Source organism: Pelodiscus sinensis, chromosome 1 (genome assembly GCF_049634645.1).
Source record: "Pelodiscus sinensis isolate JC-2024 chromosome 1, ASM4963464v1, whole genome shotgun sequence".
NCBI lineage: Eukaryota > Metazoa > Chordata > Testudines > Trionychidae > Pelodiscus > Pelodiscus sinensis.
In genome coordinates, this window is record NC_134711.1 from 104,051,706 (window position 1) to 104,067,692 (window position 15,987).

A 15,987-nucleotide genomic window follows, 5' to 3' on the forward strand; every position below is an offset into this window, starting at 1 on the left:
GCTTAGAGGAACACTATCAAGTTTATTATTTTAAAAAATGGCGTATGATACTAAAACACCTTTACACTTTTGATAGTCTAATGTACTTTTCATCAGATATAGGTATGCTGATAGTTTGCTCTTTACATTTCTCTCAATTTGGATTAGAAGGATAATACTAGTTTTACTTACTGGTTACCATGCACCAGCAGGGCTACCAATTTATTTTTGATTAGGAACATACTGACACACTTGCTCATCCCACTAGTCTGTTTACAGTAGCATCCTGTCTCTGAACATGCCCAGATACCAGCTGCTTCAGAGGGAAATGTAAAAGCCTACAATGGGCAATTGTGAAACAATCACCCCCCAGATATAGTTTCCCTCCTCCTTCCAATAGTAAAAGGTTGCCTACACCCTGAAGCCTGATGTTTTACATCCCCTCCAAAATGCTATTTTATTAATATTTACAGTAGCAGCACTAGATACTCTTGTTTTCCTAATGTCCAGCCATTTTGGAGGCCTGTTAAGCTTGAGCCTCACTGATACCTCCTAGCTCCACAGAACCCTCAAGGTGTTTAAAATTATTCTAATTATTTTATTTTTCAATTATGGAAACGTTTATATTGGGTTTTGAGGTGGTAAAGCCTCACCCAGATCATCCCTTCTGTGGGAGAATTTCCAGATTCACTTAGGAAGATTCACCAAATACACTGTCACAAAGTTCAGGGTTTTGCCTCTTCCCTGCACATATTGCAGATCTTTGAGACCTGGAAGAACCCATTGTGACGGACCCGGCAGGGTCCGCACTAGGGGCGGGGGAAGCCCCCCCGCTCCGGCAGGAAGCGGCGGCCAGGGACGGCCAGAAGCCGCTCGGCGCGGCGCCGCCGGCCCCGCAGCGGCTAAAGGCGGGGGCGGGCGCGCGCCAGAGGGGACGGGGGAAGCATCGGGGGCCCGGGAGGCGTCCGGCGCGGGCGCCCCGGTTCGCGCCCCGGGCGGAAGCCGCGGGCACGCTCCGGCCGGAGCCGCGCGGGGATCCGCCGGAGGGGGCGGGGCTGACGGCCCCGACGTCACCCGGCTGCGCCCATAACAGGGGCACCGGGACGCCCAAGAAGGGGGAAGCGAGCGGGCAGCCACCCTGGCTTCCCGGCACCCCAAGCACCCGGCTTTCCGGGCGACCAAGGGAGACGACCCCGGCAGTTGGAGGCTCGCATTGGGACGAACCCGGCGGCTACGACGGGGTAAGTGACCCGACTCTGCACCGGCCCAGGGGGCCGGAGCATCGGGGGTGGAAGGAGTCCGAGGCGGGGCCGTTCTGGCGCCCGTGGGCAGGCGAGTTTCGGGCGGCTGCCCCACCTGCCGTGAGGGGAGCGCCTTAAAGCACCCATCTCACTTAGGGCCTCGGGCTGGGACCCGGTGGTGAGGGCGGGCCCGGGTCCCCCACTCCCCCACACCCCGACCTCGGCGTAAGCCCAAAAAGGCAGCGACGGTCGAACGCAGCACCCCTCCCCTTCCCTGCGGAGAGGGGCAACAAGGCAAGGGGACAAAGAGTAGAGGGACGGCTCAAGAGCCCCGGTCGGGCCCCCGGCCGGGGGCCGCCCGGGACGTTACAGGTCCGGGTCCGCTGAGCCCCCTCGGCCCTACTCGGGGCGAGGGGTGATCGCACCCGGGGCCAGACTCGCCCGCGAACCCCGGGGGGCGGGGCAACTGGGCATTTGGAAGGCGGTGGGTTCGCGGAGCCCCACCCCACCCCGCCGGCTCAGCCCGGGGGGATTTGGGGGTGCGAGGCTCGCACCCTTAAAACCCGCCACACTGGTGGAGAACGTGGGCATCGAGGTAGTTCCCTCCCCATAGACGAACGTGATCAGGCCAACCGGCCGACAGAGCCCGCGTGGGGCGAAGAAGGAACGGGCGACCCGATGGAGCCTCGACCATTCCTCGAATGGTTCAGTGAGAACCAGCAGCAGCAACGCCAGGCCCAGCAAGAACAACAGGCCCAACTAGTCCAACAGCTGACCACGCAGTTCCAGGAACATCAGAGGCTGCTGATCCAAGAATTAGCAGCCCAACAGGAGCGGTGGCGGCAGACAGTGGAGAGGCGATGGGGAACCCCGGCCGGAGCCCCTGGGACATCGGGCGAAGGACCCAACTTGCCCCTGCGCCTGACGAAGTTGGGACCTCAGGACGACCCAGAAGCATTTTTAACGACTTTTGAAAGGGTGGCGACGGCTGCCCGGTGGCCGCCGGACCAATGGGCGACACTGTTGGCCCCCTACTTAAGCGGGCCCGCCCAACTCGCCTACCGCAGCCTGGCCGTGGCGGACGCCTTGAACTATCCGAAGGTCCGCGAGGCGATTCTAGATCAGGTGGGGCACTCCCCCGAGACTTGCAGGCAGAAGTTTCGGCAGGAGGTGTTTAGAGGTGGCGACCGGCCTCGGGCGGTAGCCCAGCGACTAAAAGAATGGGCCAACCAGTGGCTAGAGCCCGAGCACAAGACGGGCAGCCAGGTCTCAGAAATGGTGGTGATGGAGCAATTCATCCACATTTTACCGAGGGACGGACAAAGGTGGGTCCGCCGGAACCAGCCCGCAACGCTCAATGAGGCCGTCACGCTGATGGAAGCCCATCTCCTCGCGGAGAGGGAAGAGGGCGGCGCCGGACGGGCCAACCCGCCCACCCCGAAGGTAGGGGGGTCCCGGCCCCAGGGGAAGCCTCCAGGGGGAGAACCCTCATCAGGGGGGTGTAGGGGACGCGATACCCCCCCCCGGTTGGCCCCGGTCTGGCCCCGGCCCCCACCCGAGAGAACAGACGCGGAGCGGCGACCCGAAGGGGGGCCACGGGAGGTCCGTCCAGGAGGAAGAGGGCCCTGCTTCCAGTGCGGGCAGGAGGGGCATTTTAAGCGGGAATGTCCCCTAATGGACTGCACCCTAAGCCAGGGGACGGCGGCCGAGCCCCGAGAGGACGGGGGAATCAGAGGGGGTCCCTTGGTCCATCGAGTGTGGCTCGAGGGCCGCCCCGTTCAGGCATTGGTGGATTCGGGCTCCACCGTCACACTCGTGAGGGCCGACCTCGTCCCACCTGGGCACCCAGAAGGCGAGCCCGTGTGGATGAGGTGCGTCCACGGGGACGTGAAGGCGTACCCCACGGTCCAACTCCGCCTGACCGGAGGGGGACAGGACCGGGTTTGGCCGATAGGGAAGGCCAAAACCTTGCCGTACCCCGTCCTCATCGGCCGCGACTGGCCCGGGTTCGAGCTGTTCCTAAAAGGACAGGACCCTCCGGCGGAGGAAGGAGGCCGAGGGGGGGTGGCTGGCGACTTGACGCCGGCAGCAGCAGAGAAGGAGAGAGCGATCTGCCTGGAGCTCGAGACAGCGCCGGACTTCCTGACCGAGCAACGGATGGACCCCACCCTCCAACATGCCTGGGACCAAGCGGGCACCCCTGACGAGCAAAGGCAGGGCGAAGAGAGGGCACCGCAGGGACCACAGTTCCAGGTATGGGGTGACCGCCTATACAGGGTCACGAGGGAGGCAGCAGGAGGGGTACGGAAACAACTCGTGGTCCCCACCCGCTTCCGTCGGGAAGTCCTGGAATTGGGGCACGCCGTTCCATGGGCAGGGCATCTCAGCCGGGAGAAAACCTTAGACCGGGTCCTGCAGCGGTTTTTCTGGCCCGGCGTTTTCAGGGCCGTGCGAGACTTTTGTGACTCCTGCCCGGAATGCCAGAGGACGGCGCCAGCCAGAGTACCAAAAGCCCCCCTTGTCCCCATGCCAATAGTGGCGGTACCGTTTGAACGGATTGCCATGGACCTGGTAGGGCCACTGGAACCCTCGGGGCGGGGGCACCGTTACATTATGGTAGTTGTCGATTACGCCACCCGGTACCCCGAGGCGATCCCGCTAAGGAACACAAAAGCCCCGACGTTAGCGCGGGAACTGCTCCGGATCTTCTCTAGGGTAGGGCTACCCCAGGCCATCCTTACGGACCAGGGCCCGAATGTAACCTCCAGGGTCATTAAGGAGTTGTGCAAGATGTTAAAAATCCACCGGCTGCGGACCTCAGTCTACCACCCCCAAACCGATGGATTAGTTGAGCGGTTCAACAAAACGCTCAAGGAAATGCTACGCCGATTCGTGCTGGAGGACCCCCGGGGGTGGGATTTGATGTTACCTAGCCTGATGTTTGCAGTGCGGGAGGTCCCGCAAGCCTCCACGGGTTTCTCCCCCTTTGAGCTGCTGTACGGCCGCCGGTGCCGCGGGATTCTGGACCTCCTGAAGGAAGGATGGGAAAACCAAGCTTCTACCGGACGAGGGACAGTGCAGTACATTACGCAGCTCCGGGAGAAGCTGAGCCGGCTGGGGGAGTACGCCCGACGGAACCTGGAAGACGCCCAACATCGCCAAGCCAGGTACTACGACGCTAACGCGCGACGTCGGGAGTTCCAACCGGGTGACCGGGTTATGCTACTCTTACCCACAAAAGAGTCGAAGCTCCTGGCGCAATGGCAAGGCCCCTTTGAGGTTATCAAGAAAGTGGGGGAGGTCGATTACGAGATCAGACTGTCAGGCCGGCGCCAGGGGACCCAACTCTTTCACGTTAATCTATTGAAGAAATGGGTACCCCGGGACACCCTGCTGATCGCACCCCCGTCCGAGGAGGAGGACCTAGGACCATGGGGAGGAACTGAGACGGGGCCCGTAGAGGCTAGCCTGAACCCCGAACTGACTCCTGCCCAGCAGGGGCAACTGCGGAGCCTCCTCCACCAGTACCAGGAGACGCTCACGTCGCGCCCGGGCCGAACCATGATGGGGGTCCATCAGATCGTCACAGAGGTAGGCCGAACCGTGCGGGAACCTCTGCGCCCCCTCCCCCGAAAGGCGTGGGACACCGTGAGGCGGGAAATTCAGTTGATGCGGCAATGGGGGGTTATAGAGGAATCGGTGAGCGAGTGGCGCAGTCCCATCGTACTAGTCCCCAAGGCGGACGGCTCCACACGCTTCTGCATAGACTTCCGGAAGGTCAACGCTATATCCCGGTTCGACGCTTACCCCATGCCAAGGGTGGACGAACTGTTAGAACGGCTGGGACAAGCGGTCTACATGTCGACACTGGACTTGTCTAAGGGGTATTGGCAAATTCCGTTAGACCCCTAGGCCCAAGAGAAGACCGCCTTTTCGACTCCGTTCGGCTTGTTCCAGTTCCGGACGATGCCGTTCGGACTCCACGGGGCAGCGGCGACCTTCCAAAGAGTGATGGACCGGGTGTTGGCCCCCTACGCCGAGTTCACCGCCGCCTACATCGACGATATCGTCATCTATAGCCGGACATGGGAAGAGCACCTGGGACATTTACGAACGGTATTATCAGCCTTACAGAAGGCCGGCCTCACTGCCAACCCAAAAAAATGCCGCTTCGCGCAGCATGAGGTTTCTTACCTGGGGTACACGGTGGGGAGGGGGAGGCTAAAACCTATCTTCAGCAAAGTGCAGGCACTGAGGGAATACCCCATCCCGGCGACCAAGAAACAGGTCCGCCAGTTCTTGGGACTCGCGGGGTATTACAGAAAGTTCGTACCTCAGTTCGCGTCGGTGGCGACCCCCCTAACTGAACTGATACGAAATTCAGAGCCCACCAAAGTACGTTGGAACCCGCAGGCGGAGCGGGCTTTTTATACGCTAAAAGAAAAACTAGCCGCCGCCCCCGTGTTAAGGCAGCCAGACTTTGATGAACCCTTCATTCTTTATACAGATGCCTCCGAGGTGGGACTTGGCGCCGTATTGACGCAGGAGGGACCAGATGGGGACCACCCCATCTTATACCTTAGCCGCAAGTTGCTGCCCCGGGAGCAAGCTTACGCAACCATTGAGAAGGAGGCATTGGCGGTAAAATGGGCGGTGGACTCCTTGCGATACTATTTGTGGGGGAATAAATTCAAATTGGTGACGGACCACGCTCCACTGGTCTGGCTTAACTCAATGAAAGAGACCAATGCGCGGATTATGCGGTGGTACCTGGCCCTGCAGCCCTATTGCTTTGAAATAGTGCACCGACCCGGGGCCACCCACCTTAACGCAGACTTCTTTTCCCGGATAGGAGGACCCCCCCCGGACGGCGACCTTTCCAAAGGGGGGAGGTGTGTGACGGACCCGGCAGGGTCCGCACTAGGGGCGGGGGAGGCCCCCCCGCTCCGGCAGGAAGCGGCGGCCAGGGACGGCCAGAAGCCGCTCGGCGCGGCGCCGCCGGCCCCGCAGCGGCTAAAGGTGGGGGCGGGCGCGCGCCAGAGGGGACGGGGGAAGCATCGGGGGCCCGGGAGGCGTCCGGCGCGGGCGCCCCGGTTCGCGCCCCGGGCGGAAGCCGCGGGCACGCTCCGGCCGGAGCCGCGCGGGGATCCGCCGGAGGGGGCAGGGCTGACGGCCCCGACGTCACCCGGCTGCGCCCATAACAGGGGCACCGGGACGCCCAAGAAGGGGGAAGCGAGCGGGCAGCCACCCTGGCTTCCCGGCACCCCAAGCACCCGGCTTTCCGGGCGACCAAGGGAGACGACCCCGGCAGTTGGAGGCTCGCATTGGGACGAACCCGGCGGCTACGACGGGGTAAGTGACCCGACTCTGCACCGGCCCAGGGGGCCGGAGCATCGGGGGTGGAAGGAGTCCGAGGCGGGGCCGTTCTGGCGCCCGTGGGCAGGCGAGTTTCGGGCGGCTGCCCCGCCTGCCGTGAGGGGAGCGCCTTAAAGCACCCATCTCACTTAGGGCCTCGGGCTGGGACCCGGTGGTGAGGGCGGGCCCGGGTCCCCCACTCCCCCACACCCCGACCTCGGCGTAAGCCCAAAAAGGCAGCGACGGTCGAACGCAGCACCCCTCCCCTTCCCCGCGGAGAGGGGCAACAAGGCAAGGGGACAAAGAGTAGAGGGACGGCTCAAGAGCCTCGGTTGGGCCCCCGGCCGGGGGCCGCCCGGGACGTTACAGGTCCGGGTCCGCTGAGCCCCCTCGGCCCTACTCGGGGCGAGGGGTGATCGCACCCGGGGCCAGACTCGCCCGCGAACCCCGGGGGGCGGGGCAACTGGGCATTTGGAAGGCGGTGGGTTCGCGGAGCCCCACCCCACCCCGCCGGCTCAGCCCGGGGGGATTTGGGGGTGCGAGGCTCGCACCCTTAAAACCCGCCACACCCATCATTTGCACTTACTCAAACTCCAGCTTCATCAGAACCAAGCTCCCAGGGAATGTACCAGTTTTCCTTCCAGACATTACTTCTCCTTCCATATGTCCTCCAAAGGGTGTTGCTCAAGGCTTTAACTGATATTGATAGTGCTAGAGAGACACACAGAGAGAATTACATGCATTCCTCCTTTGTTCTAACCATATTTTCCCCAGTCTGCTCAGTCTACACCTAGCACCAGGGTTGCCACCCCACAGAAATTTCATTTATGGACAAAATAGGAAAAATGTAAGGACAGACAAAGCCTCAGAAGCACGGGACCCCACCACGGCTGCGGGTTTGCTCGCGGTGCCCCTGGTCTGCTGGAGACCGTCTCCAGCAGACCAGGGACACCGCGAGCAAACCCACAGCAGCGGCGTGTTCCCCCGCTTCTGAGGCTTTGCCCAAGCAAAGGGTTTGCTCGTGGTGCCCCTGGTCTGCTGGGGACCGTCTCCAGCAGACCAGGGGCACCGGGAGCAAAGCGGGTCCCGCGCCAGAGCAAAGCCTCAGAGGCGAGGCACCCTGCCGCTGCTGCTTTGCTCCCCGTGTCCCTGGTCTGCTGGGGCGGGGGGGCAGCTAGTGTGCCCCCCCAGCAGACCAGGCTTTTGTTGTGGACCCTGGGGCAGAGCACCTGGGGCGCTGCCAGTTGGTCCCGCAGCGCCGCTCTGGGCACTACTGGACCAACCCGGCAGCACCCGAGCCCTCTGCCCCAGGCGTCCTGATTCAGCCGCTGCTGGTCAGTTTCAGCAGCGGCTGAATCAGGACGCCTGGAGCAGAGCAACTGGGGTGCTGCTGGGTTGGTCCAGTAGCGACAAGGAGCCGCGCTACTGGAGCAACCCAGCAGCACCCCAGCTGCTCTGCTCCAGGCGTCCCCAAGTCAGCCGTTGCTGAAACTGACCAGTGCTGACTACAGGAAGCCCGAGGCAGAGTTGCTCTGCCCCGGGCTTCCTGGAATCAGCCGCTGATCAGTTTCAGCAGCAGCTGACTTGGGGTTCTTAAGTTGAATCTGTATGTAAGTCAGAACTGGCGGTCAGTTTCAGCAGCGGCTGAATCTGGACGCCAGTTCCGACTTACATACAGATTCAACTTAAGAACAAACCTACAGTCCCTATCTTGTACGTAACCCGGGGACTGCCTGTACTACATTAAGATGACATAAATGGCCAAAAGTGAAAAGTAATCATTGTCATTCATACACCACAATAACAATATGCTATTTAACTCATTTTCATTTAGTTAGTCATGGTCCTGGAAGTTTTCCATTGAGCTAAATAATCAATTAAAACATTCCATTTCCTCTGCTCCACAGTGAAATGGCTGAAGCAGCACAGAAGAAATGTAATTGCTAAAGAATAATTGCTGTTTTTTGAAATTTTCTTGCACTTTTACAAAATTTACAGACACCTACATTTTTTTTTTTTTTTTTTTTTACAAACTTTATGGATTTGTCCAATTTTGGTTAATTTTTTACAGACTGTCTGTAAATTTCCTGACTGTTGGCAACTCTGCCCAGCACCCTACATATAGATTCTCCATTGAGTGGGGGGAATGGTTCCGGAAAGGGGACTGAGGCTTCTTCACTGAAGTAAAGAATCCTTGAGTGGACAGTTCCCCTATCTATAGATTTCAAAGGGCATAATCTGATTCTCCATCTTTACAAAAAAAACTAAATCTGGGTCCAATTTGATCTGACGTCAGACTAATAAATGGTTTAAACCAAAATAAAAGAAAGGGGAGAAAGACACCTACTTCTTTTATATATTTGTCTGTTTTTCAAATGAAGGGTAGAACGGAGCCTTTTGAGTCTGCTTCATGTTATCTGCGATTATCATTTTCTTGTCTTGAGTACTATATTTATTTCTATTTTTAAAAGCTTTTTAAAAATCCTCTATATTTCCATAAGAGCCCAACAGAAAAAAAAGCCTCACATACATCAAACACATACAGACCTGCATCTAGACATATAAAAATGAAGAGAACAGGAATGAGCTGGCATTGGAATGAAAAGGAAATGGTTTCCTAACAATCTTTAGAATGCATTTGTTATCAAGCTGCAGTACAGGTTTGTGGGATTTATTCCTGTCTCACCTCTCTTCAACATTTGAGAAAGGATACGCATTCATGGCCGCTAATCTAGGGAAAAGGTCTGCAGTGAAGTGACACAGCATGACAAGCAATACAGGCAATGGAAGATCTTTGCAGTCCCACAAACACCTATCTTTGCTTTTGTTTCATACCCGTGTGATTACCTGCCTGTTATTTGAATCCAAGCCAGCACCTGCTGCGGCTATACAGTTAATATCATAGAAGGACTGAACAACTCCTCAGAGTGCTGTGAGCATTAAAGCAGCTTTGATAAAAATAAGAGTGATTTACTTCTGCTGGCTTTCAAATGTTTTCATCTGCATTATTCATGGTTGAAACAGGAATTTTCTTTCTAGTCACCTCTACTCATTTTTATATTCTATAAAATAGGGCTAGTAGTCCACTTTTATCTGGGGGAGAGGAAGGAGGGTGGAACACTCAACCTACATTTGTGGGAGGTACCTTTTCCCCTACATTCAATATAGGCAAAAATAAACATGATACTCCACAAACAAAAGGTTTCCTGCCAACCCACAGTTACATTGTGTTGCTCTACCCACCCAAACCCCATACAAAGAGCTCTTCCTCTGAATTGCTTCCCAATGATTGCCTCAGTATGTGTCAGGATTTTATTAGAAAACAGTATCTCACATGTATATCAAGCATTACTAGGGAACTGGGAATTGCTATTTGTACAGTATTGTGTTGGTTGTGACAGCTAATTATGAGCAGTGATAAATTGGACCCTACAGTTTTAACACTGCAAACTGATGCCAATAATGTACAATATGTAACCATTTGTGCTGTAGGGTTTTAATTAGCAGGTCGTGGACAGAAAAGATGCTAAGTTAGCATCATTATTCACATACAGTTACTGTTTCAATTTGTTATGACACAAACCGATATATTTCAGTCTCTGTTTTCTCTTTTTCAATTTGTTGCTCTATTGTATTCATGTATCGTATTGCTCCCTTAAATGCTGTCTAAAAGCTGCTATTATAATTGTATGATTGATGACTAAATATATACAATTAGAGGTGGAATTTCCCTTCAGTAAACAGCAGGCAGAAAATCCATCACATGCCACTCAGGGGGATTCCTCTGTTGCAGGTATGTTGCTAAAGAGGAAAAATAAAAGGAGCTTTTAGGCATCAATCAAACAGATTAAAAATGAGTATCTCTGGAGCTAATCCCAGCTACTGAACTTTCCCTATTTCCTAAAATAAGGAAAAAATAAGTTCAAATTGTTTAGACAAGTTACATATCTTCTAGGCATGAGGCCTGATTATATATAGGCTAGACGCTAGAATGCTCCAGGAAGTGACTGAGAATATACCTGAGACATTAGAAGTCATCTTGGAAAGGTCATGGAAGATGGGAGAGATTCCAAAAGATTGGAGATGGGCAAATATAGTGCCCATCTTTAAAAAAAGGAGAATAAAAGACAACCCAGGGAACTACAGGCCACTCAGCTTAATTTCAACACCCAGAAGGATAATGGAGCAAATAATTAAAGAATCAATTTGCAAACATCTAAAAGATAATAAGGTGATAAGGAATAATGAGCATGGATTTGTCAATAATAAATCATGTCTGACGGGGTAACAAGCCTTGTGGATGGTGGGGAAAGTACTAGTATATCTTGACTTTAGTAAGGCTTTTGATACTGCCTTATAACACCTCCTTAACAAACAAGGGAAATACTACCAAGCCACAGCTACTGTGTGATGGGTACATAAGTGGTTGGAAAACTGTTCTTTGGGCTGCGTCTAGACTGGCAAGATTTTGCGCAAATACTTTTAACGGAAAAGTTTTTCCATTAAAAGTTTTTGTGCAAGAGAGCATCTACACTGGCACGGATGCTTTTGCGCAAAAGACATCTTTTGCACAAATGCATCCATGCCAGTGTAAACACTCTCTTGTGCAAGAAAGCTCTGATGGCCATTTTAGCCATCGGGCTTTCTTGTGCAAGAAATTAACTTGGCTGTCTACACTGACCCTCTTGCACAAGAATACTTGTGCCAGAGGGCTTATCCCTGAGTGGGAGCATCAGAATATTTGCGCAAGAAGCACTGATTTTGTACAGTATAAAGTCAGTGTTCTTGCGCAAATACTCGCGGCCAGTGTAGACAGGCGACAAGATTTTGCGCAAAAGCAATCGCTTTTGCGCAAAATCTTGCCAATCTAAATGCATCCAGAGAGTAATTATCAGTGATTCAGTCAACATGAAAGAGCATATCCAGTGAGGTCCCATAGGAAATAGACCTGGGTTTGGTTCTGTCCAAAATCTTCATCAACAATTTAGATAATGGCATAGAGACCACACTTATAAAGTTAGTAGATGCTACAAAGCTGAATGGGGTCACAAATGCTTCGGAGGACAATATTATAATTAAAAAATGATCTGGACAAACTGGAGAAATTGTCCTAAGTAGCTAGAATGAAATTCAATAACTACAAATGAAAATTACTCTACTTAGGAAGGAATAATTAATTGCACACTTGTAAAATGGGAAATGTCTGCCAAGGAAGGAGTTCTTTGGAAAGAGATGTGGGTGGTCATAATGGATCATAAGCTAAATACATGTCAACATTGTAACTACTGCAAAAAAGCCAACATCATTTTAGGATATATTTGCTGGAGTGTTGTATGCAAAACATGAGAAGTAATTTTTCCTTTGTACTCCCTACAGCCTGAGCTGGAATATCGTGTCCAGTTGTGGGCACCTCATTTCAAGAAAGATGTAGACAAACTGGAGAAAGTCCAGTTGAGAGCAACAAGAATAATTAAAGGTCTAGAAAACATATGGTATGAGGAAAGAGTGGAAGAATTGATTTGTTTAGTCTGCAGAAGAACAGACCGAGGGGTACAGGATTAGAGTTTTCCAGGACAAAAAAGGTTGTTACAAGGAGAAAGGAGAAAAATTATTCTCTTTAACCTGTGATTATGGGACAAGAAATAATGGACTTCCATTATACTAAGGGAGGATTATACTGGACATTAGGAAAACCTTCCTGTCAAGGTAAATAAGCACCAGAATAAATTGTTTAGGGAGGTTGTTAAATCTGCCTCATAGAGGTTTTTCAGAGCAGGATAGATGAACACCTGTAATGGATGCTCTAGATTGTACTTAGTCCTTCTTGAGTATAGGGGACTGGACTTGAAGACCTCTCAAGGTCCCTTCCACTCTTATAGGCTGCAGGTCCCAACTCCAAATAAAGCAAGATGGGTCAAGTGCAAGGCTAACGACCTACTCTTGTTTTAAAAAAAAAACCCAAACACTTAATTGGTTGTAGAAGTGGATCCAGTCTACCAGTCAAGTACAAATGGCTGCTCTGTCAAAATATTGCCAGTCCTCCATGAAAGCTCCTGTGAGGGCCAATCGCTGGAAGCCAGGATGCCAAAAAGTTTGAAGTATTTTCTTACTTCCAGCATCAAAGTCAGCAATTGGAATGTGAGAACAAGGTTTCAATCATCAAAACTCTTGCATATCATGAAGGCAATGGACAGCCATGGACTTGAAATCCCAGTCATCAGTGAGAGCAGACAGGAGTGGATGAGGAGTGCTTCACACAAAACCCAAAACATCACATCTATTCAGTTTGCAGCAACAACATACGTTCAAAGGGAGGAGCACTCATTATCACAGGTGCTGTTAAAAACATCACTTATCAACTGGAAGCCTAACAACTAACATATGATAAGCCAGATTCCAAATCAGATAGCTAAAGATGTCAAATCATCCACTGCTGTGCTCTGACCCAAGACATGATGAGGATAAAGGTAAGTTCTAGTATTTCCTCCAAATTCCTCCTGTGACTAATGGAACACAAAAACATAATTTACCTCTTGTGACAGGCAACTTCGGTGTGACAACCAAGGAATGGAAAGAGCAATAGTGAAACATGGGTGGGACTCATTAACCACAATGAGAAGCAGCAAGTCAGAAGAGAAGTTCAGGAAAGCAGACAAAGCAGTGGAAAGCAGTGAAAAGAAAGACAAATGGAGAGCTGTTGAAGATCCAGAAACTGAAGCTGACCCTGCTGCTATGAGTCATATAGCAAGTGACTAAAAACCATGGCTGTGTCTAGACTGGCAAGTTTTTCCGCAAAATCAGCCGCTTTTCCGGAAAAAATTGCCAGCTGTCTACACTGGCCGCTTGAATTTCTGGAAAAGCACTGACGATCTCATGTAAGATTGTCAGTGCTTTTCCAGAAATACTATGCTGCTCCCGTTCGGGCAAAAGTCTTTTTCCAAAAGACTTTTGCACAAAAGGGCCAGTGTAGACAGCACAGTACTGTTTTCCACAAAATGCCCCGATTGCGAAAATGGCGATCAGGGTTTTTTTGCAGAAAAGTGCGTCTAGATTGGCCACGGACGCTTTTCCGCAAAAAGTGCTCTTGCGGAAAAGCGTCCTGCCAATCTAGACATGCTTTTCCGAAAATGCTTTTAACGGAAAACTTTTCCGTTAAAAGCATTTCCGGAAAATCATGCTAGTGTAGACATAGCCCATATGTGGAAACTTCAAATCAGGAAACAAGTCAATAAAAAGTAAAGATGGAGAAATGTTTACAGCTGAGGTAGGAACAGAACAGATGTGAAAAAAAATTCAAATAAATCCTCAGCAGACCTAGCACAAGAATTTGATGAAACATATGATTAACTTGGTATTGATATTGGTCCAGCAGAGATGCTAGAAGTACAGGCTGCAATCAAGAAGCAGAAAAACAAAAAAGTGGTGGGAGAGGATTAAATCACCGCAGAAATGCTAGAAGTAGTTGACACTACCACCTGCGCAAAACTGACAGAGCATTTCAATAAAGTCTGGGGAGGAGAGACCTCTACTAAGCGGTGGAAACCTGGAATACCCAGAGCGATTGATCTTACTGATAAGGACTGGAGAAAAGTTTCACTATTACCTGGTTGTTGGAAAAGTCTTCTATGATGTGACACAGAGGACCCAAAGCTTATGGAAGAACAGACTAGACTGAGGGACAAGAGATCCTGTGCAGATCAGATATTCACACTAAGGCTATGTTTACACTGCAGGCTTCATGCGTAAGAACTTTTTGCGGAAGAGGTCTTCCACAAAAAGTTCTTGTGCAAGAGTGCATCCAGATTGCCAAGTGCTTTTGCACACTGCCATGGACACTCTTGCGCAAGAAAGCTCTGATGACCATTCACAGAATGACCATCAGAGCACTTGTGTTATTTCCAACACACACCTTTTTGCCCAAAAGATCTTGCGCAAAAAGACTTATTCCTCGTAGAAAGAGGAATAACTCTTGCGCAAAAAGCCCTGTCTTCTGACAATCAACTGTAAATTTTCTTGTGCAAAAATGCACTTGTAAACTCTGAAGTGTAGACGTAGCCTAAGAACCATACCATTAGCTATGAATGGGACATATCCAGCCTGACTCAATTAGCATCATTAATACTGGTCCTATAATTGACAGGTAACTGCTTTTGCTGTTATATATACTCTGAATTCCTTAATTTCTATTCCAACTCATCTGATGAAGTGGGTTTTACCCACAAAAGCTCATGATATATTAGCCTCTAAGGTGTCACAGGACTACTAGTTTTTAAGAACTATCAGAATATCAAATTCATTTAATTGACTTTCAAAAAGTATTTGACAGAATGCACAGTTGTACATTGTGGAATACTTTCAGTCTTATGGAATTTTAGATAAAATAGTCAACATCAAGGGTCTGCTCAGTGATGCAAAGTCCTCTGTAAGTTTGAACAATCAGACAAGAGTGTTTCAGCATGGATTCTGTCATGGAACAAGATGGGTTCTTGGCATTGCCAACAGATTACATCACGAAGAAGTGTGTTAGCAACACAAACACTGGCATAGCATGTATTGATGGCAAATTCTCTTAGAAGATACAGATTTCAATGATTTTGGACTATTGAGTGACGTACCTGATAAGTTATGAACAAAGACAGACCCCTTAGCATAAACTGCCACCCAAGAAGGGCTCAATATCAGTTAACCAAAACATTCTTGCAAACTAGATGTCAAATAGTGATACCATATTAGAAAGCAAAAACCCTGAAGAAAGGTGAATAGTTAATTTATCTGAGCAGTACCATACCAGCCAATAGAGACCGTCAGAAAGAAGTGACATCATGAATAAGAAAGGCATCAACGGCATACACTAAACTCAGCCTGTGGAAATCAATGATATACAGCACCAAATCAAAACCTGAGAATCAACTCATACATGCTCTGTGCTCACATAAAGTTTTAGGAGCTGGAGAACAATTAAAATGTCAGCCAGAAAACTAGATGACTTTGAAAACAAGTATGTACAAAGATATTGGGAACTGAGTGGAACAATATTGCCAACAAAGAAATCTAAGAGGGTACGTCTACAGAGCAACATTATTTCGAAATAACTAGCGTCATTTTGAAATAAATTAGCCCGTGTCTTCACAAAAGGCAGTTATTTCGAAATAATGTCAAAAAACTGTCAAGCTGGAGGACTTCTTACTCCGACTCCTGTAACCCTCATTGTATGAGGAGGAAGGGAAGTCTGAGGAAGAATGCTCTATTTCAAAATAAGTGCTATGTAGATGCTCCCCATTTCGAAATAAATTACGTAATTGATGTAGCTCAATTTGCATAGCTTATTTTGAGTCAAGCTCTGCTGTGTAGATGCACCCAGAAAGACAACTCTTCTCCCTAATGAGAAGGAAACATTGAACTATTTAGGACA

General features: G+C 51.0%; 1 protein-coding gene across 1 annotated transcript; it reads left to right on the plus strand.

The window, feature by feature from the left end:
* Window positions 1-1,071: 1,071 nt before the first annotated feature.
* LOC142831076 (uncharacterized) lies at window positions 1,072-6,868 on the plus strand. Its single transcript, XM_075940179.1, has 3 exons — window positions 1,072-1,220; window positions 1,834-3,473; window positions 5,728-6,868. Exons 2-3 carry the CDS (start codon window positions 1,899-1,901, stop codon window positions 5,758-5,760), a joined length of 1,608 nt encoding a protein of 535 aa, XP_075796294.1. The 5' UTR covers window positions 1,072-1,220; window positions 1,834-1,898; the 3' UTR covers window positions 5,761-6,868.
* Window positions 6,869-15,987: the final 9,119 nt, after the last annotated feature.